Genomic DNA, 22,944 nt, shown 5'->3' on the forward strand with positions numbered 1-22,944 from the left:
TGCTCACCTGCTTTGGTTAAGTTCTGCACTGTCTTTTCTTAATAAGGAGCCATGTCTTGAAATCAAGTCTGGGGGTGGCACAACACTGATTTTCGCCTGGAGCTCTCATGACGCACATAACACCCTTAACATAAATGAAGATTTCTTTCCAGGACTGATTTACACTTACAAACCTTCCCCTTGAAATCTGACTGCTCAGACACCTTCTTTTCTGAAGCTTTTACTCCTTTCCCTCTGAAATGCCCTTTGTGGGGGTTAAGGATGAAAAGCAGGATGGAGATGAAGATCTCACCTTTCAGGGCTGGCTCCAGCCCAGCCTGGAGGTAACTGGACCTCACGGGCACTGCCCAGCTGGCTGTCCCAGCCGGCAGTGTGTGGCACTGAGCGCTCAGCATCACTGCGGGAGGGCAAACCAGAGCCAAGGCACCGCCAGCACGAGTGTCCAAACTGCGAGGGCAGTTTAACACCTTGCAACACAACAGAGCTCAGCAAGGGGCTTCCCAGGCTTGTGAAAGGACAGGTACAGGTACAGAGGGTGCCAGATCCCAGAGATGCAGAGTGCTGAAGATGTAGGGTATGGAGGTGCCGGGTCCTGAGGGTGCAGGGTACTGGAGATGCAGGGTATGGAGGTGCCGGGTCCTGAGGGTGCAGGGTGCCGGAGGTGCCAGGTCCCCGGGCTGCAGGGTACGAAGGTGCCAGGTCCCAGGGGCGCAGGGTGCTGGAGATGCAGGGTACGGAGGTGCCGGGTCCCAGGGGCGCAGGATGCTGGAGATGCAGGGTACAGAGGTGCTGGGTCTCGGGGCTGCTGGGTATGGGGGTGCCGGGTCCCGGGGGTGCAGGGTGCCGGGGGTGCAGGGTGTGGAGGTGCCGGGTCCCGGGGCTGCAGGGTGCCGGAGGTGTTGGGTCCTAGGGGTGCAGGGTACGGAGGTGCCGCGTCCAGGCGGGTTCAGCCCCCCGGGCTCAAGCGCCGACGTCCTCAGCGCCCGCGCAGCCGCTTCCCCTCCCCGCCCCGCGCCGGGTCCTCCCGGGCGCCGGGGGGCGGCAGCGGGCGGCCCGCGGGCCCCTCCCGGCGGCGCGGACGGGGCGGTCGGGGCGGTGGCGGCGGCGGCGGCGGCGTGAGGACAATACCCGCTTGGCGGCGGCGGCACCGGCACCAGCACCGGCACCGGCACCGGCACCGGCACCATGCTGGCGCTCTTCAACAAGCTGCTCGACTGGTTCCGCGCGCTCTTCTGGAAGGAGGAGATGGAGCTCACGCTCGTGGGGCTGCAGTACTCGGGCAAGACCACCTTCGTCAACGTGATCGCGGTGAGCGCCGCCGTAACGGCACCCCCGCTTACCTCCCAGCACCCCCAAAATCCGCCGTGCACCGAGGCCCCTGCTCGGCCCGCGGCGCCGGGCCTGCCCCCGGGCCCGTCAGCGCAGCGCCCTGCGCCGCGGGTGGGCTTTGCATGGCCGTGATTGCACCCTCGTGGCTGATCGCGCTCCCCGTGGTTGATTGCAGCCCCCGCAGTTGCAGCCCCCGCGATTGCAACCCGGGAACTGCTTGCACCCCTCCACCCCCGTGATTGCACCCCCCGGGGGTGACTGCGCCCCCGTATTTGCAGCGCGCTATTGGTTGCACCCCAGTGATTGCACCCCCGAAATTGCACCCCCGGCGCGGAGAGGCTGCGATCGGGCAGGGTGCAGGGAGCAGGCCGCCCTCCCCTGGCCTCACTCGCAGCCCTAAGAAGCCCCAGAGCCGCGTTCTCCCCTCCCCATCCCGACCCACCCGGCCCGCCCCGAGCAGCGGGGCCGCAGTCCCCGGCTCGGCGTCTGCCTGTCCCCTCCCGTGCAACGCGCAGAAATGGCTCCGTTGCGCTCATTTTGGGGAGGAGAAGAAAGCGATTGCTCGCACGTGTGGAGCGAGGCGGGGGAAGGGCGAGCGCACAGCCAGGGCTCCAGGCCCCGGCCCTTCCCGAGCATCCGCGGTGCCCATCGGATGCCACCCGTCCCCATCGGATGGGCCCTGTCAGATGCCACCAGCGGCCCAGGCCTGGCTGAGGTGCAGAGCCGGGTGCCCGAGCCCGCAGCTTCCTGGGTGCTGCATCCCTTCCTTCCTCCCTGCTGCTTTCCCAGGCTGGAGGCAGCACAACCAGGACTGGGCACCTGGGGGTGCTCCGGGGCGGAGGGATGCCGGGATGCACGGCCTGGGTCCTTTCTTCTCTCAAGAAGAAGCTGGCAGGGGGTGTATCCCCAGGCGGGTGCTTTATTTATTTATCTCTCGCGTTTCTGCTTGCTGTGCACAGCAGTCCTTGCTGCAGCCTGGGCCGTGGCTGGAGGAGGGAATATCCAGCCAGGATTCAGAGATGCTGCATTGTGGGGCTGGTGGAATTTTGGCATTTGGGAAACTGCAGGTGTTTTGGAGTGCGGCAGCTCTCTGTCCTGTTTTAGCTGCCTGGTTTTGCTTGTTTTTGTGTCCCAGAGCTTCGCCGTGTTCGTGACAGGAGTTAGATGGAAACTTCTGGGGTCTCCTTTGGAAGAGGTGCTTTGTCATTGTGCTGGTTTACGGCAGGCCGAGTGCTGAGCCCGAGGTGCTGGGGGCTCGTGTGCCCCCCCAGTGCCCCACGGCCCTTCCCGTGGGGTGGCCCTTCCTGGTGCCGCGGTGGCCGTGGGGACCCTGCTGGGTGTGGTCCCACCACGGATGCGCTCCGGCAGGGAAGGGGTTTGCAGAGCATCGCGCTGCTGCGGCACCGGGATGCAGGCTCAGAGCATCCCGGCGCGGGTACCGCTTGGAGCCGGGGGGAGGTTTTCTCTTAGATCTTGTCATTGCATAATATTATTATTTTTTTGCTGCAATGTCTGTGCTGTCCCTCATGAACGCTCATGAAAAGTGACTTTTGGTGGCAGCTGTAGGAGCATGAGAGGGAGAGCAAGTTGCTGCTACAGTGGTGAGATGTACTCCGAAACTATGTGGTAGCCCCTTGTCTTTGTGGCCTGAGATGACCCAGGATCTACTGGCTGCTTACAGCAGGGTAGGTCTGTGATGGCCATTTGTGAGTGCATCCTCACGGGGTAGAAATTTCAGGCCAACCTTTCCCAGCTTGTCATCTTCCTGTGTGGAACAGCATCTTGCTGAGCTACCTCGTCAGCAGGGCCCAAACCTCCCTGTGTCTCTTGGAGCTCTTCAGGTGATCATTGCCAATAGCCAAGTTGGAATTTGGGGGACGCTGAGCTGTAGACACCAAGCCTTTGGAGTTATTCCGTCTGCAAAGATGCTGTTGAGATGCTCTGGTGAAGTCTTGCTCCTTCCTTGCTTTTTGAGGCCCCAACTTGATTATTTGCACTTTTTCCACATGTTATGCTTCAAGGGGGCACCACTTGCTAGCAAGACGAGGTCCCAGATAGGCAGGTCTTCCTCACAGTGGAGTTTGGGTCGTTGCCCTCTGGGATTTTACAGAGAGAAGCCGATGCAGATGAGGCTGCCCGGTTCTTCCAGTTCTCCAGATTGCCTTGCCACCTCGTGGTCTCTGTTGTGCATGTTTTCCTTGAATGGTGCTTTGCTCTGGTGGCTCAGCTCCAAAGCAAAGCGTATTATTTCTGCTCGCTCAAGGCCCTGAAAGCTGCTGTGCTGTCAAAGGTGATTTTTGCAGTTCCTTTGGTGGTTTTGGCACTCTGCAGCTGCCTTCAATGAGGAGGTTTTGCCGTGATGCTGAGCAATGCAGCAATGAAAAATGAAGGCACCCAGTTATCCCTCCATCCAGACCTTCCCAAAGAGCCTTGTGGCAGAGAGAGGAAGGCCTAAAATGTAGCTGCTGGTCTCTAACTTCAGCCTTTCCTTATCCTGAGCCATTTTGCTGTCAGCAGGCGGATCTGGTGCTCTTTCTTCTAGCAAACTAATCCACATCAAAGGTGGGTAATGCAAAGCTTTGTGGGTCTAGGACTCCAAGAGTTCAAAGTCACCACATTCAATAAGTAACAGTCTTCATAGGTGCTACTTCATCCCTTCTGTGTGCATGTTTAATTCTCTTTTTCTGCATGCCCAAAGTGGGACAGGGCATGGGCATGGTCTGGAGGATACCTTGGACCTGCTGTTCTGTTAACAGCAGCAACAGCTTTATTAAAAAAAAAAAAAGAAGAAGAAGAACCAGCAAACAAAACAATGGGAAGTGATTTATCCCCTCTTTAAATAAGAAAATATGCTTTGAAAAGTGATAGAGCTTTATCCAAAACCTGCTGGACTGTTTCAACTGTAGAGGTGAAAACTGGGGGAGAAGGGATGGTCCTCACCCCTGCACCTCTTCTCATGCAACAGCTCTTTTTTCCAGCACATCTTACCTTTGCCAGCAAGAGTGTGGGCTTTGGTGGGGGTCTCTTATCATCAAATAAATCGTTTGTACCCTGGACTTTTATCATGTGCAAGACTCCTGTGTCCAATAAGTGCAAGACCCTTCATGCCTAGTTTATATTGCTGAGGTAGAGAAAAGTGCCATCCTGTAATTACAGCAGCTCTCGAGGGAAATTCTCCATGCATGAGTTTAAGCAGGCCTCCCATTCCGTTGGTGTTTTATGTTTCCATGATGGGGTGTGCAGCATCCTTGCAGTGCAGCCAGCCAACTTATGTGTATGGAACAACACGCTCAGTGTCTGCTTCAGGTTTGCCTCTGTCTATAAAGCTGTTTGGAAAGTTCAAATTCTAGGGCAGATATGTGCTATGAATAAGAACTGGTCTTTGAGGAAATGTCCTGTAAATGGGGTCTTCTCGGGGGAAACATAAAAAAAAAGAAAGCGCCTAAAATCCCAACCAAGTCATGCTGCATTAGAAATGTTTGAAGTGTCTGTTTTTAAACCAATATAACTAAACTGTAAAGAAGGGAATTGGATAGCTATGGTTCTATGACTTGTATTTCTTTAAATAAAAAAGAAAAGAAAAAAAAGAAAATCAAAATTCTTGAAAAGTGTCAGATTTCAGAGTTGTTGGAGAGATTTCCTGAGAAATCTCCGAGGCCCCAAAGGTTTAGACAACATTCTCTAGGCTGAACGGATTTGCTGTGGTTTAGAGCAAAGCACACAATTAGGCTTAAAGCAGAAAGCTGGTGAATTTTTCTTTACATTTTTTTTCATAGTAGTGGCAATTTAAGAAAGATGAAGTTATTACAGACATTTCTGGAGGTTGCCTGGATGATACCTGCTTGCTGGAGGGTTCGTGGCTGGAATTGCTCTGGAAGTCTTTGCATAATGGTTGTTTTCTGGGATTTTTGGCTGCTATTTTTTACCCTGATACAAAAAAAAAAAAAATCCCCAGAATGAATCCAGTTGACTGAGAAGTCTGATACTTTTCTAGAGAACAGCCCACACCTGTGCCCATGTCCATCATCCTTGCCAGATGAAGCATTTCCTGAAGACAGCTGCTCTTGGTGGCTAGCAGAAGGGAATTGTTATGGTTCATAGGGGCAATTTTTCTTTTGCAACCATTTTTTTTTTTCCCCTGGCTGCAGGATGCAGAGGCATGAATTATTTTAGCATGAAAGGCTGTAAAATATGTTCTGGTCTTCTGGTCTTGCTTTCGATGAGAAACCAAGAGTCTTTTTAGCTGCCTTTTGCCTGGAATGGTCTTGAGGGTAAAAAGGAACACAAATAAGACTGGAAAGCATAGGAAACCACTCAGTGCATGTTTAGAAACACTTCAGTGGATGACATGTTAAGAAAAAGAGGGTTTTTTTTTCTCATTTTGAGTCAATCCTGCAGATCTCCCACTTGCAATAATGAGTCTTCCAGGAGAGCAGAGCAGGAGAAACCTCCTAAACTGTGCGCCCATCTCTCAGGCACACATCTCTGGAAACCTTGCGTGGAGATAGCAGCAGGGTCTGTGAATGCCTTTGGGACATGGGTGTCCATCTCTTTGGTGTGGTGGACCAGATACAATGACTTGGCGCTTGGGCCTTGTTCAGAAAGTTACTAAAATAGATGCTGTAAAGGAACAACCATGTTAACCAGTGTAAGTGACATCAGGTAAGATGATAAATGCGGTGGCTGTGCACATCTTGGGCAGCTGTCTTCTGATCTATGCAGGAGATGGGAGAGCGCATCCAGACCATGGCTTAGACCACGGTGTTCTGAAACCTCCCCTCTGTTGGCCAACTGACCGCTCTTTGCAGGATGTGCACTTGAGGGCCTGAGTTTAGGAAGGGTATTGACATAACCAGGTCCTGCAGCATCTCTGAAAACTCCTGAAGAAGTAAAGGGAGTAGTTGATAGTGCTTCTGCTGAGGGCAAAGCCAAAAGATCTCTCTTTACTCTGTTTTTGCCTGTCTACTTGGCATCTGTGTCTCCCAGTATCTCTGGACCTGCCAGAGACGTAGCCTGTGCCTGGAGCCCTGGCAAGGCCGAGATGCAGGTGGGAGAGGAATGGGGGTTATTACAGTGAATGGTTGCTCTGATTCCTGATACGAAGTCTGGGGTATCCGACAACTCCCTTTGCCCCTTAGCTCTGTAACCTGGAGAGTGGTAGGTTTGAGGAATTTCTGCTTTTTTCTGGAAGAGAAGATGTTGCTGGCAGTGGAATAGTAGGGGGAGTAGCAAACCCTTCCAGCATGACCCACAAAAACATGGGTAGTGCAATTTCCCGGGATTCCTAAGCATGCGCCTCATTATCCAGTGCAGAAATTTAAGCAGATTTAAAGTGATTTACCACTGCCGAGACAGGCAGTGTCTGAATACAAATAGGAGCCAGACTTCTTGTTCTCATCTTGCTGTCGTGTACCATCTCCTTTTCATTTGTCGAGAAACCAGAAACGACCCTGCTTCTTGCCCTGAGGAGCAGCGTGCTGCAAAGCGGTGAGCTGGCTGCTTTGGCTTTGGTGCCCCTGCGCTTGGCCTGGGGTACAGATGCTCTCCACGTGGCATCCACATTGCTGGGTGTAGGTGAAGCCACCTGGATTGCTTTACGCTTCTTCCCTGGATATTGAGACTGGTAGAGAGTCCAGCGCAGGGCCACAAGGATGATCAGGGGCCTGGAACATCTGCCCTATGAGGAGAGGCTGAGGGAGCTGGGCCTGTTCAGCTGGAGAAGAGAAGGCTGAGAGGGGACCTGAGCAGTGTCTAGAAGTACCTCAAGGGAGGCCGTGAGGAGGATGGTGCTGGCCTCTTTTCACTGGTGGCCACCGACAGAACTAGAGGTGATGGCCACAAACTGAAACACCAAAAGTTCCACAGGAACTTAAGGAAGAATTTCTTGACAATGAGGGTGCCAGAGCACTGGAACAGGCTGCCCAGAGAGGTTGTGGAGTCTCCTTCTCTGGAGATCTTCAAACCCGCTTGGACGCAGCCCTGTGCCACGTGCTCTAGGTGACCCTGTGTGTGCAGGGGGTTGGACTGGATGACCTCGAGAGGTCCCTTCCAACCTTAAGGATTCTGTGATTCTATGATTCTATGGTAGGGGGATTCCTGCAGCACCTTGCTTTGGTTTTGGTGTGATGCCAAGCGGTCTGAACGCACCATCCCAGAGTTGATGTGCACTGTGCAACGGAACCAGCCTGCCCCACCATGAGTTGGTGTGATGTATTTTGGGACTGTGGTATATTTGGCCTCAGTTTCCCAAGGGAAAAACACATGTGGATGTTGGGCAGTGAGGGAGATGTCTGTCTCGCTATGTGTGTGAATCCCATTCGCCATGTGAGAACAGGATTGCTGTGTGAGAGCACCGGTATGTCCAGAAAATTCAGAAAAATGAACGTAGTCCTTGAATTTTTTCCCCTTGGCAAAACCCAAGGCCTGGATGTAGTAAAGTCCTGCTAATTAAAGTGTTGTAACTGTATATTTTTAATTAAAGAGCCAAAGCTTAAAAGGAAGGACCAGCAAGAATGTAAACATAAATAGCTTCAGAGCGATACAAAGTTAAAGGGCAGCCTGAATGAAAAATAATTTAGGGCTTTCATCCTATCTCACAGTGCAGGGCCAGCCTCAAAGATGCATCCAGCTTCAAAGAGCTGAGGACTCTGGAGTATGGCAAGATCAGTGGGTTCTGTGTGGTCCTTGCAGTGACTCCTGGTCTCTGCTCTGGCTTCTCCTACCTGAGAGCTCATGTATGGATGTGTCACACATGTCCTCTAACTCTTTGTACTATTGCTTTCTTGTCCCATGGTAAAACCATGCTTGGGAAGATGTTATGGGTAGTTAACTTCGCTTCCTCCTATGCTTTGCTTAGGAGTGGGATTTTGAGTAATGAGCAACTGCCTGAAGACCCATTGGTCTTTGTAAATGTGCTGTCAGGCAACATATGAACCTCAAAATTTGGCATCTGTGCCTGACTGGTTTAATGTGGAGACACATGCTCTGTTAGAGGAACAAATGAAAAATATATTTGCAGATAAATTTCTATATAGGCAACTTCAAATTTCAGGCATGTATGTGACATTTCTCCTGCAAAGAGGCATCAGGTGACCCGAGGAGCAGGAAGAGGGATGGCCAAAGAGCAATTTGCTGAATTTCTCTGACTCCAGCAGGCAAAGTGCACTAGCTCCAGCATGAGAGATTTTTCCTTTTCCCTGTCTTTTTCTTTGCTTCCACTGCCTCTGCTTGCTGAACTCTCCAGATCCTTTCGCCTACATACACACAAACGTTTCCTTTCACAGCTGCCCAGTTCAGAAAGCCTCGAGCCTACACGTGATTCTCATTTACGTCTGCAAAGGACTCTGCATGACTGATACGGGGCCTGAGATGGAGACCGGGAAGTGTAAGAGAAGGAAGAAACTTAATGCTGAAACGAGCTCTGCTGTATTTTTGTGCAGCCTATTTACCCACTGCTTACTCAGCCCACTGCTTGCTTCCCATTTCTGTTGTTCTTGGGTTTTTGTCAGTGAAAAAATCAAATGCAGTCCCAATTCTCTCTAAAGATGGCAAATGTGCCAACATCAGTCTAGCTTCAGGCTTTGTTATGCATGCTTTTTAATTATTGCCATTATGCAGAGTTTTTTCCTTCTAATTGACTTCTCAGCAGCTTCCAGCAGGTGGAAGAGTTGGTTTCTATGGGTACTGCTTAAATATTTACTTTGGTCTCATCTTTACAGCCTTGGAGAAAGTAAAGGTTGTGTTGGAATTCACTTTTACCTTTTTGAATCTTTTAGAGCACGTGATATACTCCAGAATATAAAGCAAGTAGCCGGTAGGGAGTAAATGTTCCCTGCAGCTCCAGACACAGTTGTTGTCCTGCACTGTTGTAATTGTAAGCACGGTCTGTAGTTTTTCAACTCCTTTTTTTTTTTTTTTTCTTTTCTTACAGAGATCGGATGTAGGCTAGTCTTTGCTGGTTTATGTGCCAGGATCTCAGGAGGGATCCTTTGGGATAAATGCGATCCCTGTACAGGACTGAGCAAGAAAGTGCCAACTAGAATATAGGGATAAACTGAGTCATTCTGTGTTTTCCATGTGCTTGTGAGCTGCTGCAAACGTGTGCTTCCTCTCTCAGAGACAGAGAAGCTAATGCTTGATGGAACCCCTCTTCCAGACGTGCCCTCGAGCCGGCTGCCCTGAGGATAGGTTTGCGTTTTCCATCAGTGCTGTTGCTTCAAAGTCCTGGTTATTACCCCTGTTTGGCTCATCTAGGATTCTGTGAAGCTTCACCTCGACTAAAGTCGATTAAGGAAGGAAGGCCCAAAGCCTTGATTTCGTGGGCATGCAGCAGTCCTGATGCAGAAGTGGGGACCCAGGAGTAAGGTGCAGGGCTAGACTGAATCTTCTGCAAAAGGAAGCAGCCACCAGACTCCTGTGAGGAAGTCCTGTGCCTGTGAGATGTGAATAGTCTCAGCTCTGCTGCTGGTTGCTCCAGCCTTGGCCCAAGATTTCCGACCGATTATGGGAAGCACCTGAGGGGAAAATGGGTTAGATACCCATTAACTGAGAGCAGGGCAATGGCTGGAGGCCTCTGAGAACTCAGCGAAGGTAGAATGAAAAACCAGAGATTACAGTTCACTGAAAGATGAAGGGAGACTGAATAATTTCAAAGATGAGAGGCCGAGTTATTCCAGTGTGGAGTTCATATGAGATCTGGTGCTGCCTCCAGATGGCTGGAGAGGGCCATGGGCTGAGGCTGGAAGGATGCTGGCAGTGCTGGAGCAGAGACGTGGAGGTATTGTAGATGGTGGGAAAAGAGACGTAGGGATAGATTAATAACTACGTCTTCTAAAGCCTCCATAATCCCGTCATGTGAGCTGGGCAGTCTGACCTAGTCAGATCTAGTCTAGGTCAGTAGTAGTTGTCTTCTTCAAGTCTTCTGTAATATTTGGAGAGATGCAGTGAGAGGTGGAGAACTAGCGGAGAGGCTAGTTCTGTTTCCCTCAAGTAGGAGACAGAAAACGGGTAGTCCTGCTCAGCTGGGACCTTTGTCTTGTGCCAAAGGATCTGGAGGCCTCAGAAAGCATTGCCTGCTGTCCCTGTGCAGCAAGGACTGCTATCTCTTGGCAGAAAATGAGCTGATCAGGACTTTCTGTGGTCCTTCTGAGTGCTTCTTTGATGAGCAAAAGATGCCAGGGTAGTTGTCCCCAGTCACGGAAACCCATGATTACCCATCTCTGCATTGATGTACTTGCAGTAGTGATGCTAAGCTCGATGTGTATATTGAAACCAAAGCGTATTGAGGATTTAGAGCAAAAGGCTGGATTGTATTTTTCTCAGATTTGGGCAGCAGTTCCTCCTGGCTGCTCCAGTTCAGCCAAGGACCCTCTTGGACCTGTATTCATCCCCCATAGACCCTTGGTAGTACCAAGGGCCGCTCTACCCTGGCGTGGTAGAGCAGGGCTGTCTAACCGTTCCTGCCCCTTTCCTGTTACGAGGAGCGGCTCATCTTGTCACGGATGTGAAATGCGCTCGGGTTGCTGGGATGAGCACATCCAGCCAGGCTGGCCTGATCTCATTTGCCCGTCAGAAATGACGGGTGACATAATGGGCTTAAGTCTAAAGGGAAATGAGTTCAGAAAAAGACCAGTTTGCACGTGTTCCTGAAGGAAGGAAATGCATGAGGGTTTGTAGTTTGGATGCTAAATATACTTGGGAGGGAACAGAATAGAGGTGACTGAGGCTGCTTTAATGTGGCCAGGGTGTTTGCAGCGGGCGCTACTCTAGTTTATCATTTTCTGAACATAGCACCAATCCATTTCAAAATGCAGGTATTTTTAAAGATTACCTTTCCCAGTGTTTTTTTTTTTTATTTCAGAGAATTGCTTCTGGAACAGTTATTTATGCCTCTTTGTAAAACATTCAGTGTATGAGAAGAGTGTGTTCTTGGCTCCCCAAAAGCTCCTGTGCTAAGCTGATTGGGGGGGCTGGATGCAGAGATTATGGACGAGAAATGAAAGCTGCTACATTTCTCTTTGTGTTTGAAACTCAAGTATGTTTTTTTGAGGAAACTTGGTAATTTCTAATATAATGGGGTGGGTTGCAGGAAAAAAAAAGTGATGATTCAGTAATGTAGGGAGATGGGTCAGTTCCTGAGGATTAAATAATAACCATAAGGTCTTGATTCAGTGTGTCCCTTTCCAACCAAGAAAAGGTGGGTAAGAGCAGCAGGAGAATTAGCAGATAATTGGTTTATTTTCAGTACCTGAAAAATACTGGCATACTCTTTCCCAGTCGCTCATCCTAGAAATATTTTTTTAAGTCTTGACTTTGAGACCTTGTTCAGTGGCCAGACCTTGCTTCTTGAATGCAAAAGAGAAATGAAAAAGGGAAGCACCATGTATTTGCAGAGCCTTTGGAAAAAGTTAGGAAAACCCTACAGACTTGCTGATGTAGTGCATCTAGAAAACTTGATGACTAAAGGCACTAAATTCTTCTTATCAGAGAAGGGCATAAATTGCTTTCCCTTTCTGCTGACTGTGTTGCTGGTACTGCTTAACTGTAAGAAAACCTGGAAAATCCTTAGCCAAACAATGTTTTTAAGCCTTTCAATCCCAGGAAGGGTAGATGAGGTGCGTTGTGCTGTGTGCGGTCGTGTCTGCACGTTTTGACATTTGGTGGCCAAAAGCTGCAGTGTTGCCTTTTCCTTCACCCTGGAAAATAGAGGGAAGGTTGCTCTGCTCTCAGAGTTCTTTCTCTTGAAAGTTATATCTCAGGCTCTAGGCTGTCATCATGCTTGTCTTTGTTTTAGAGGAATTCTGTAAACAGATCTCACCGCTGGAAGCTGCTTTGGGACATTTGTGAACCAGGCTTGGTTTGATTAGAATTTAAGTAGTTCACCAGGATGTAAAAACTTCCTCCCGGAGTCCCTGATTTCTACCTCCTTAACAACAGCTTAGAAAGTTGGACTGAAAAAGCCTTTCCTCATCTAAGCATCTCTCCTGCATAGAATGTGGTATGGTCATTTGCTGTTGGTGGAATTTAAAGGAAGACTGGGCTTATGATCCTCCCCTGTTTTGGAAATGTTGACTGGATCATTTTTTGGCCAAAGGAATCTAGTGTCAGAGAATCACAGAAGGTGATTGGAGGTTGGACGTGACCTCTGGAGATCGTCTAGTCCAAGCCTTGAAGAGGATCACCTCTGCTCTTCCAGTGAGGTCTTTCCTTTTTTTTTCCTGACATTCTGTAGCACTAAGATCCACAAACTGTCCGTTTGAATAAAACATATTAGTTCTGAATTTCTAGTGCTGGTGATGTCACCCTTGTGACACGGCTGAAGTCTAGATCACCCTGGGCAGTTGTGTTTCCGAGGAGTAAGCTATCTCCTCTAGGCATAGACGTGTCACTTGGATTTGGATGTTTCTCTTCTCCACCTGGGATGATCTGGGTGTTTAGATGTCCACAGATATGGCCCTGCCCTGCCCATGCTCTGCCAGTTAACCAGGCTGCTGGTGCCTACAGATCTTAGGAAAGATCTCACAGCTTTGAGGCTTGACTGGAAAACTCTAGAAGAACAGATAGGCTTTAAAAGGAGAGCAGCATCCTCTCCTTTTGGCGGTAGCACTGGGCACGTGGCCTGAAGAGCCGGGATCTCTCCTAAGGCAGCAGAGGGGAGGACTCCTGCTCACTGGCTTTGACAAGACTAACCCAGTTTCGCAGCAGCATTTCAGTGCTGGAAATCTGCAGCAATTTCATGCTTCTGCCTGACACACTTGTGAGAGCATCGGAGCCAGCCGGGAGGTTTGTCCTGCCCTCCCTGAGGGAAGGTTTGGGGAGGAGAGTAAATCTCAGCAACAGGGAGAAAGCTCTGTCTAGGGGGAGAGATGGAGCCCTGCATCTTACTGGGCTACCAGTTCTCACTGCTGGTGGCCAGGGCATGGTGTGACCCACACAGGTCATCATCAGTTAGGATTTGAGAGCAGAAAGACCATACTCATGGGCTTGTCCCTATTGTACCCATGTCAAGGATGTTTAAACTGTTTCATATGAATGGGAAACATCTAAAAACCCTAGGTCCCGGGACCCACGTGGGAAAAGCTCTGCATTTTAGCCTGGGCAACTAATTTAATTCTCCTACTGCATCTCTCATTGGACAACGCACATGAGATGTAAAAGACATGGGCAGCTGCCAGCTATGACTGAAAGCAGAAGTCACTGTCTTGTAAGCTGGACCATAAGTTATCCACAGCAGAAAAACATCGAGGTACCCAGAGCTTGTGGCTGGAGAAGACCTGAGTTCTGGCCAAACAGAAACATTTTCCAGCAATACCAGCATGAATCGTGGAAGCTGTGCTTGGGTTTCCAACTCCACATTTTTCAAAGCCAATAGTAGAACAGCCTGCTTGGAGTTGCAAGATCAGCTCTGCTGCAGCACGGCACAGCCTGGAAAACTCCCATTCTGCTCACAGGGGAAGAATAGGGATTTTGGCGAAGAAGCTTTTGCATTTTTTAGCTGCATTGCTTGGAGGAAAAGCAAAGAGCAATAGCAGGGGGCTCAGGGGGTTTGTGAAGGGAAGAGCCACAGTGGGATTTGGTAGAAGAGGTCTAGGCACAGTAAATGCTGTGATTTTGCTGGCTGGCTGGGACATTTGCATTTTCTTTGTATTAAGTAAAGAGTTTAGTCTTTTCCTGCAAAGAAGGCAATATTCAGTTGTGACATAGCAGCTATATTTCTCTGCTGTAGGTATTTGGTCTCCTTTGCACTGTTTTTGCTTCTGGTGTGGACAGGAGTAGGGTCACTTGGTGCCTGTTGCAGGACAGAGCTGGCAGAGCGTTTAGGACTGTTTCTGGCCAGAGTATCAGCACTTGATGTCTTATTGTGCTGTTCTCTAACACATCTGACTGTCTGATCTCTTCTTTGCAGTCAGGACAGTTCAATGAAGACATGATCCCAACAGTGGGCTTTAATATGAGGAAGATCACCAAGGGGAACGTTACCATAAAGGTAAGGTGCAAAAGACGTCTACACTGGGGGCTCTTGGGATGCAAGATGGGTTCAAGGGAAACTCATAGATGGAGGAGCCATTCGCAGCTGGGAATTTTGGTCTCTGTCTTGGGAGCATAGTAAGAGGATATCACTATCCATTGGGTGTCTTCCTAGGGTACCAGATTGAACTAGGAAGTAACTGTGGGCTAGATATTTTTCTACTGCTCCTCGACTTCAAAAGGTGGTCAGGGCATCTCTGCTTGCCTCGGAGGCATTTCAAAGAGCATGCTGTGAGTTTTGAAATGATAAATGCATCAGCAAAAGGCCAGTTCCTCCAGGTTCTTAGGATACTTAGCACAGGCAAAGGCCTTGCCAAACCTTAAGGGCTGTTTTAGGTTGTTCCCTGGGCTCTTAGGTTTGCAGAAAGTGGTGTCAACTGAGCAGAGAAGTCTGGATAGCTCCAGTCAAACTGGAGTGATGCATTCATGGATCCTCCTGCTGGATTCTGGCATGGTTCTTCTCCAAGTATGTAGTTCGTGAAGCCATTCCTCCCTGGGAGTGCTTTGGGAGGACAGCAAAGGGCTGTGCAGTGTAATTAGCATGTCACTAACACAGCATGCATAGTTCATGCCAGTTGGCCTCTGCTTTCTATTCTTCCATCCTTGGCAAATGGATGGACTGAGATTCCCTCCTAGGTAGTGAAAGGCCTCATCTCATCCAGAAAGTGGCTTGCACAAAGTACCAGCATGAAGTTGACCGTCTGCTTTTCTGTTAATGTTCTCTAGCTGCATGTGGAGGAATTTCTTGTTTCTCTGTTGAGTTTAAAGCCTCATCATTGGATTTAAAGTCAAGGAGGAGAGGATGTTTCGTTTGTGTGTCTGCAGGATGCTCTGTTAGGGCAGTCAGCCACTTTGGGAAGGGTTAAAGACTGGATGCAAAGGGGAAGGTGGGTGGGTAATGAGCAGTTTCCCTGTCCTGAAGGGCAGAACAGTGTTTTAAACCTCATTCTCCTTATCACAGCTCTGGGACATTGGTGGCCAGCCTCGTTTTCGCAGCATGTGGGAGCGATACTGCCGTGGAGTGAGTGCCATCGTGTAAGTATGCCTAGGAGCATCCCTTCACCCTGCAAGGGTGCTGGGCATGGCTGAGATGGCTCTTCTGGGCCATTTGATCAATGTATCAGGAGCCCCAAGCAAAGGTGACTTTCACAGCATTGCCTTTACTGCCAGCACCAGGAACTGGGTAACCCTGTGAGGAGCTGAGATGCTTCAGCCTGGGGCTCTGGCCTTTCACGGGGTGCTGCAGCTCCTGTGTCACCACATGATCACAGAGGTAGCAAAATGACTTTAATGCTCTCCAGAGTGACAAGTTCTCTGCTAGCCATTGCAAACTCTTCCTTTTAATTTGACTTCACTTGGCCTCACTGTATTACTTGGATTTTACTTTTCCTTGCTTACATGGTTCCTGTGTGCTCTCCATTAATCTGAAAGGCTCATAGTGTCATTTGTGTGGATCACCCCCTCTCAGCAGGGTGATTTTAAGGGTTTTTCCAAATTGTAGTGCGTATGTGGTTAAATCTTGTGTTTTTGCAATACTTATTGTTGATCATTAGCAGTCTCTCTGAGTATGTCCTTTGCTCATGAATGTTTCAGTCAACTCAGTCCCAGAGAGTCCTGGCTGGAGAGGAGTTTGGCAAGACATGCATGGGAAGCAAGCTACATACTTCTAAGGACAAATATTTACCTTGGAAGCTTAGGCTCAAGTTGTCTAAAACTAGTTAGAAAATCAGATTTTTGTGACCTTCACCATTTGACCATGCCTTGGGATTTGGAGGGATCAGGAGGGCTTGTTTTTTGGTATTGCCCTTCTGAACTGTACACCTGACAAGTGAAGGAGAATGAGAGGAAATTCACATCTTAAAAACAGGAGCTGCCTCTCTGACAGTGCAGCTCGGATGTTTGCTCTGCAAATCCCAAACTATTTTGAGATCCACAACTAATGAGTGGAAGAACCTCATTCCACTTCTTGGCTAGTCAGAGGGTCAGGGTGTTTGTGCAGCTCTGTGTTCATGCTCAGGCTGATTCTTTGCAGTTGTTTCTCCCCAGGGACCTTGTTGGATACCCTGAGTACCTGTGGAGCTGATCATGTCCCACACACTGCCCCATCAGTGCTAACTAGTACTTTGGGCCAGGACTCAACACTTGAAGCCTGACAACTGCTCTTACGACTGGCTCGGACCATTGCAGAGATCTTTGGAAAGCCCATAGATGTCTGGGACGTGGTGTTTCTTCTGCAGATCCAGCTGGGCAGTTTCATAGTTAATGCAGCCGCATAGCAGGAACACATCTTAATCCAGGCCAGTACAGTCCAGGTCTGTGCCATGCCTCCTAGGCCAGCTTCTAGGGTGTTGCTGGCAGCCTGGCATGTTCTACTTGCTGCTTCTTGGTTACAAGACATTTAAAACTTGCTTAAGAGCCTTCTGCACTCATCACTGCTTATGGGACCCTGAGGAGGAAGAACATATTTGCTGTTCCTGCTCTTGTGAATGATCAGTAGGTGAGGACATTTCCTTGGTATTTTTCCGTGAACTTACCTGAAAATGATAAATTCTTGGACAGACCCACATGCTTTTCATTCCTTTTACTGCCTCCTTCCCTAACTTCTGTAAGTATCTTTCCAAAGTGGTCCATCTTGATAAGAGGAAATGAAGGGAGTTATCACCCAGGTGATGCTATCAGTTTCTTGAAACATTATGTTTGCATTTGGTCCATCGTCTTCATCTTGAGTATATTTTGCATTTCTTTTCCATGCCTTCAGTCCTCCTGCACTGAATGTGGTACAACAGCCTTATAGCAATCTCTGAGTAGTGTTTTTTACATCCTCTCAACAACGTAGTGCATGTCTTCCCTATTTCTCCGTCTAGGTAGATAAAGATTCTTTTGCTATTTTTAATTAACTGTGCAAAATCTGATAAAGCTTGATGATATTTCTTATTTTTTGCTTTCAGCTTCTTAATCTTTAACAAAATGACTCCTTTGATGATCATTCCTTTGCCTGTTTGTTGGCTTTCCTGTTGTCTACCCAGGATGATGGAATGGCAGGATGGGTGTCTACCCCAGTAAGACGGAAAGTACTTCTCTAGTCCTGAAGACTCTGAAGTCTTCCTCTGTTTGCTTAGATTGAACATTGGTAACAGCTGGCTTGCTGCAGGCCTCTTCACTCCTGTTTCTCTGCATCCAAGTTTATTTCAAGGCAGAAGAAGTTGCTTTTTTTTTCACAAGGAAGTTCTTCCTGTGGATCCAGCCACTAGCAGTTCACTTTGTCTCTTCTCTGGTGACAGTCCCATCAGTTGTCCTTACCAGCAACCTCCTGACTGAAACCAGAAGTTTCCTTCTGGCGCTGGAGTGAATCTCTGCCCCATCACATGCTTTTTTTTTGTCAGCAGCTCTTCTCATTTTCTCTGCTTATGACCATCTATATTGGTCACTGTCTTCAGTTGTTCCTCCTGCCTTCAGTGCCACTCTATGCAGTGCCCCTGTCATCTGGTTTTGTCTGTCTGCCCTTAGTTCTCTAATTCAGCAGATAAATCCCTCACAACGCATCTGGCTGTTGGCTGTATTTGAGTGGGCCACCCTTACAGCACGTTGCCTTCCCACCTCTCTCTGGCATGTCAGCAGGTTCCTCTGCTCCATTGTGACATATCCATGCCTGATCTGTTGTCTTTTTCTTGCATCTGCTCCTTTATAAAGAAATGCCATGTGCAGAGAAGCTCCTCTTGAATGTTTGGGAATAATGTGTTTCTTACAGCTTCTTGGAGCACCTACTGCAGTGCCTAGGAGCCTCTTTGCTCACTTTATCTATTGGCAACATGACTTTCCTTGCTGTTGCTTGATCCTTTGGGGGTTTTGATCAGGTGGACCTCCCCAGGATCGTGGAGAACAAGTGGGAGACACAAGCTGCTCTCAAATCCACAATTTTATTTGAAAAGAGGGGTGCTGGGGGCAGGATGCTAGTTACCTACCACCTTCACATGCTGTGGGGGTGGTGTAGCTGGCCATATGAGAATGAGGAATAGGGTATGAAGGCAGACACAAGGTTTGGTGGCATGAGCCTCAGAGGCACAGGGATCCCAGACCCTTTGGAGGGAGGTGCTGTGCATCTCCCCAGGTGCCTAGGCTCAGGAATGTTCTTTTCCTTGCAGGTACATGGTGGATGCTGCTGACCAGGAGAAGATAGAGGCCTCAAAGAATGAACTTCACAACCTGCTCGACAAACCACAGCTCCAGGGCATCCCGGTGAGCAATTGTCCTTACAGATTTCTGCCTAGCCACTTGCAGTTCTGGAGGTCACCAGGATTTGGAGGAAAAGTGTTACTGGGAAAAAGCAGGTTCTTGATAATCACGTTCCTTTCCCATCTACATTCCTTCATGCTTGCTGAAAAACATTGTCAAGTGGTGAATTCTAGTTTGGGACGGGGTGGCAGTGCACCGGGCCGGGAAAGCCTGCCCTGTGCTGCTCTATGCTTGGCCATGATGAGCAGACATGAGTTTAAGTAGCCCAGTCACAGCTGGGCGAGGAGGTTTAGAAGAGACCAAAAAACCACCATGTGTGAGCTCTGTCCTCTCACATGAATTTGCACCTTATTTATGGCAGGACATTAAGGTCTGCTCTCCTAGGAGAGCAGTGTCTCCTCTGTGACATTTGAATGAGGTGAACTGCAAGCAGCGTGACCAACTGCAAGCGCTGGTCACACTATGAATGCAGAGGAGGGCGGTTACAGAGCATTCAGAATTGGCATCCTTTGAAAGGAGCTAATTTAGGACCTTGCAACAGATCCCAAATGTTCACTGCTAACTAAATTAAGCACCTGACATTATGTACTGTGTTTGCAGCACTTCTGAGTGCTCTTTTTCGAGAACCTGAACTTTACAAGTCTACAGCAAATTTAAATGGGAGGATACTGTGATACTGTCATGTTGGAGAGGCCCTATTTCACAGCAACCACAGCTTCAATGCTGTTCTTATCAAATGGCAGTTGTATGGTGTGCTCAGGGGGATGAGAAAATACTGCCTGGTAATTTCCTTTGCATAGGCTGGAGGATGTCTTCATGGTTGTGTAAAGCCTTGAAGTGAAGAGTTTTCAGTGCATAGTGCAAACAGGTTTTTTTTAGACTAGTTACCTGAAAAGAGCAGCTTTGGCACTGTGCTAGTCTCTCTACCATCCCTCTTCATTATGTAGATTTTATCCCATCACTTCCGATTTCTCTTGGATTTTTGCTCTAAGATGGTTAGTGGCCCTTGGGAGAATGTCCTACATGCCTTGAGAAAAGAACAGAGAATTTGTATTTTGAGGCCAGTTTCTGTTCAGGGATAGAGAATATATATAAGAGGAGATGCTAGGTATGAGCTAATTAAGGTTGCTAACTCAAGTGCTCTGCTGTTTTGACTGCCTGTCAGAGAGGTTTTTGTCTGTCTGTGGCATGGCCCGGTGAACAGGACAGGGCTCCCATACATCTTAAGCCGCGTCTGGTTCTGGGTAACGTAAAGCAGGTTTATGCCCGATCTTGTGGACAAGGGCTTCAGGTGTTTCCCCTTCCTCCCCCGCAGGTCCTAGTCCTTGGAACAAGCGAGACCTCCCTGGTGCCTTGGATGAGAAGGAGCTCATTGAGAAGATGTAAGTGCACTCATGGGCTGAGTTATGTTCGTCCTGCTGCATGTCTGATTATCTGCTTTCTTTGGGGTGGATGCTGCGAAACAAAGTGTTGATCTGCTGAAAAGCAACTCCATGGAAAGCAGGGTTGACCTGTTGGAAAGCAACTCCATGGAGAGGGATTTGGGAGTTCTGGTTGACAGTAAGTTAACTATGAGGCAGCAGTTTGCCCTTGTGGCCAAGAAGGCCAACAGGATCTTGGCCTGCGTCAGGAGGAGCGTTGCCAGCAGGTCGAGGGAGGGGATCCTGCCCTCCTCCTGCTCACTCAGCTCTGGTGAGGCCACACTTGGAGTATTGTGTGCTGTTCTGGGCTCCCCAGTACAAGAGGGACATGGACCTTCTCGAGAGGGTCCAGCATAGAGCAAGGAAGATGATTAAGGGTTCAAACATCTATCTTAGGAGGAAAGACTAAGCGAGCTAGGCCTATTCAGCCTGGAGAAGAGAAGATTGAGAGGGGATCTGATCAATATGTACAAATACCTGAGGGGAGAATGTAAAGAGGATGGGGCCAAACTCCTCTCAGTGGTGGCCAGCAACAGGACAAGGGGTAATGGGTATAAACTGAAGCACAGGAAGTTCCATCACCATGTGAGGAAGAACTTCTTTACTGTGAGGGTGACAGAGCGCTGGGACAAGCTGCCCAGAGAGGATGTGGAGTCTCCTTCTTTAGAGATCTTCAAAACCCACCTGGATGTGACCCTGTGCCATGTGTCCCTGCTGGAGCACGGGGGTTGGACTAGATGATCTCTAGAGGTCCCTTCCAACCTGAACCATTCTGTGGTTCTGTGATTCAGTGTCCCGCCGTTTCCCCCGCTCCGCACTGCTCTGCTGAGCGCAGCGGTGCCGGGCTCCTCTCCTGCAGCCTCATGGTCGCTCCGTGGCGCCCTAGGTGGCGCACGGAGAAGTGTCTGCAGGGCCGCGGCCAGCCGAGCTCTGCGCGTGCGTGAGTCCCGGCCGGGCACCTTGAGCTGGAAGCGGAAGCTGCTTTGGCAGCGCTGCCGCCGCGCACGGCGCATGGTGCCGGGGAGGAGCTGGGTGCCGCAGCCGGGCACAGCGCCTTGTGCCACACGGTGGCGTCGGGGCCCGGCAGCGCTGCAGGGCCTGGCTGCTCTCAGGGAGCCCGGCGGCTGCACCGGTGCTGCCGCCTGCCCGCAGGCCGTCTGGGAGGCCTTGGGAGAGTGGCTTGTGCATCTCTGCATAGAATCATAGAATCGTAGAATGCTTAAGGTTGGAAGAGACCTCTAGAGATCATCTAGTCCAACCCCCCTGCACACGCAGGGTCACCTAGAGCACGTGGCACAGGACTGCGTCCAAGCGGGTTTGAAGATCTCCAGAGAAGGAGACTCCACAACCTCTCTGGGCAGCCTGTTCCAGTGCTCTGGCACCCTCACTGTTAAGAAATTTTTCCTTAAGTTCCTGTGGAACTTTTGGTGTTTCAGTTTGTGGCCATCACCTCTAGTTCTGTCGGTGGCCACCAGTGAAAAGAGGCCAGCACCATCCTCCTCACTGCCTCCCTTGAGGTACTTCTAGACACTGCTCAGGTCCCCTCTCAGCCTTCTCTTCTCCAGGCTGAACAGGCTCACCTGCTGGGGTCAGGCTGCAGCATCTCCGAGCCGCTGAACAAAGCTCTGCCTTGTTCTGTGGGCACCCCGTGCTGCAAATCCTGCCCCGCACCCTGTCCCCAGTTCCACTTGCTCCATCTCAGGAGTTCCGTGTAACCATGAGTTTTAGGGAGCTCTGAAGGAAGTCGCGTAATTTCTTGGCCTGGTTCTTGTTAGGGTCTGGACCTCTGTCCCTTTATTTAGCAGCTAGCAGACAATTTAGAATGATTCTGTTTAACCCCTGTGATGGTAAGAGCCCACCCTGCACATGCTGTGGCTGTCACTGGCACCAAGAACTGGTGTCCTCATCTGACCCTTCTGGAGTTCACAAACGGTAGCAGCTCCCCATGCTCCTTGGAAAGACCCTTATCTCAGACCCTGGGTTCAAAGGGACCCTTCAAGTGGCTACTGAGAGACGTGTCCAGTTGCTGCCCTGTGCTAAGATGCTTGCACAGTCTCTGTGGTTTGCAGCAGGCACTCAGAGCTTTCTCCCTTTCCCACAGGAACCTGTCTGCCATCCAGGACCGAGAGATTTGTTGCTACTCTATCTCCTGCAAAGAAAAGGACAATATTGGTGAGTACTTGCATCTCAATACCAATGGTGGCAGGAAAACTCCGTCCCGGGGTGATTGGGGCAGCCTTGCACTAGACTATCCCAGGCTGCTTGTCAAGTGCAAGAGGGGCTGCAAACCAGAGGGGCAAGAGCTAACTGTCCCTTGCCTTTGCAGACATCACCCTACAGTGGCTTATTCAGCACTCGAAGTCTAGGAGAAGCTGAGATCCTGCGGACCACAGCTCTTATTGGAAAGATGCCATTGTACAAGCCCATGCCCCCTTCTTTCTCCTGCTCTGTCCCTTCAGCTCTCTCTCTAGATGGGTATTTTTAGGGGACCCCAGACTCCACTCGTGATGACGTGGAGCCCTTGTTTTTATTGTAAAGAAAATGTCCAACTCTGCTCTCCTCTCCTTTCCTCTCCTCTCTCTGTCTCCCTCCCATTTTGGCACTGTTCTGTTGTTGTCTGTGTATACAGTATATATATATATGTATATATATTTTAATTTTTTAATTTAAGCGATAGCGCTGTTACTAAACTGGGCCCTACGAGCTGTAGGAAAGCTGTGGGCGCCCTGAGGACAGTCAAGGGTCAGCGCTGGGAGGAAGATGAACAAGGCAGCAGAACTCAGCCCGGGGGCTGTTCCAGGCTGCAAACGGGTTCCCCTATGCTCCCTCGCCTCTTCCCTGGGGCCTTGCCTGGATCTTCAGGGTTAGGGCCTCCCTGGGGAGGGTCAGGAGTGCTCCTGCTCTGCCCCTTGGCCCGTCTTCACGGAGGAACAGC

General features: G+C 49.7%; 1 protein-coding gene across 1 annotated transcript; it reads left to right on the forward strand.

The window, feature by feature from the left end:
- The first annotated feature begins 1,103 nt into the window (after positions 1 to 1,103).
- ARL8A (ARF like GTPase 8A) lies at positions 1,104 to 22,737 on the forward strand. The gene is given in 8 exon segments (XM_088534436.1): positions 1,104 to 1,308; positions 14,234 to 14,314; positions 15,317 to 15,390; positions 18,498 to 18,591; positions 19,904 to 19,913; positions 19,916 to 19,970; positions 22,111 to 22,181; positions 22,336 to 22,737. Coding segments are annotated over 8 exon segments (558 nt in total). The 5' UTR covers positions 1,104 to 1,185; the 3' UTR covers positions 22,386 to 22,737.
- The last annotated feature ends 207 nt before the right edge of the window (positions 22,738 to 22,944 follow it).

Source organism: Tinamus guttatus, unplaced genomic scaffold, assembly GCF_059628265.1.
Source record: "Tinamus guttatus ecotype Peru unplaced genomic scaffold, ASM5962826v1 Tinamus_guttatus_pri_ptg000563l, whole genome shotgun sequence".
In the NCBI taxonomy this organism is placed as follows: domain Eukaryota; kingdom Metazoa; phylum Chordata; class Aves; order Tinamiformes; family Tinamidae; genus Tinamus; species Tinamus guttatus.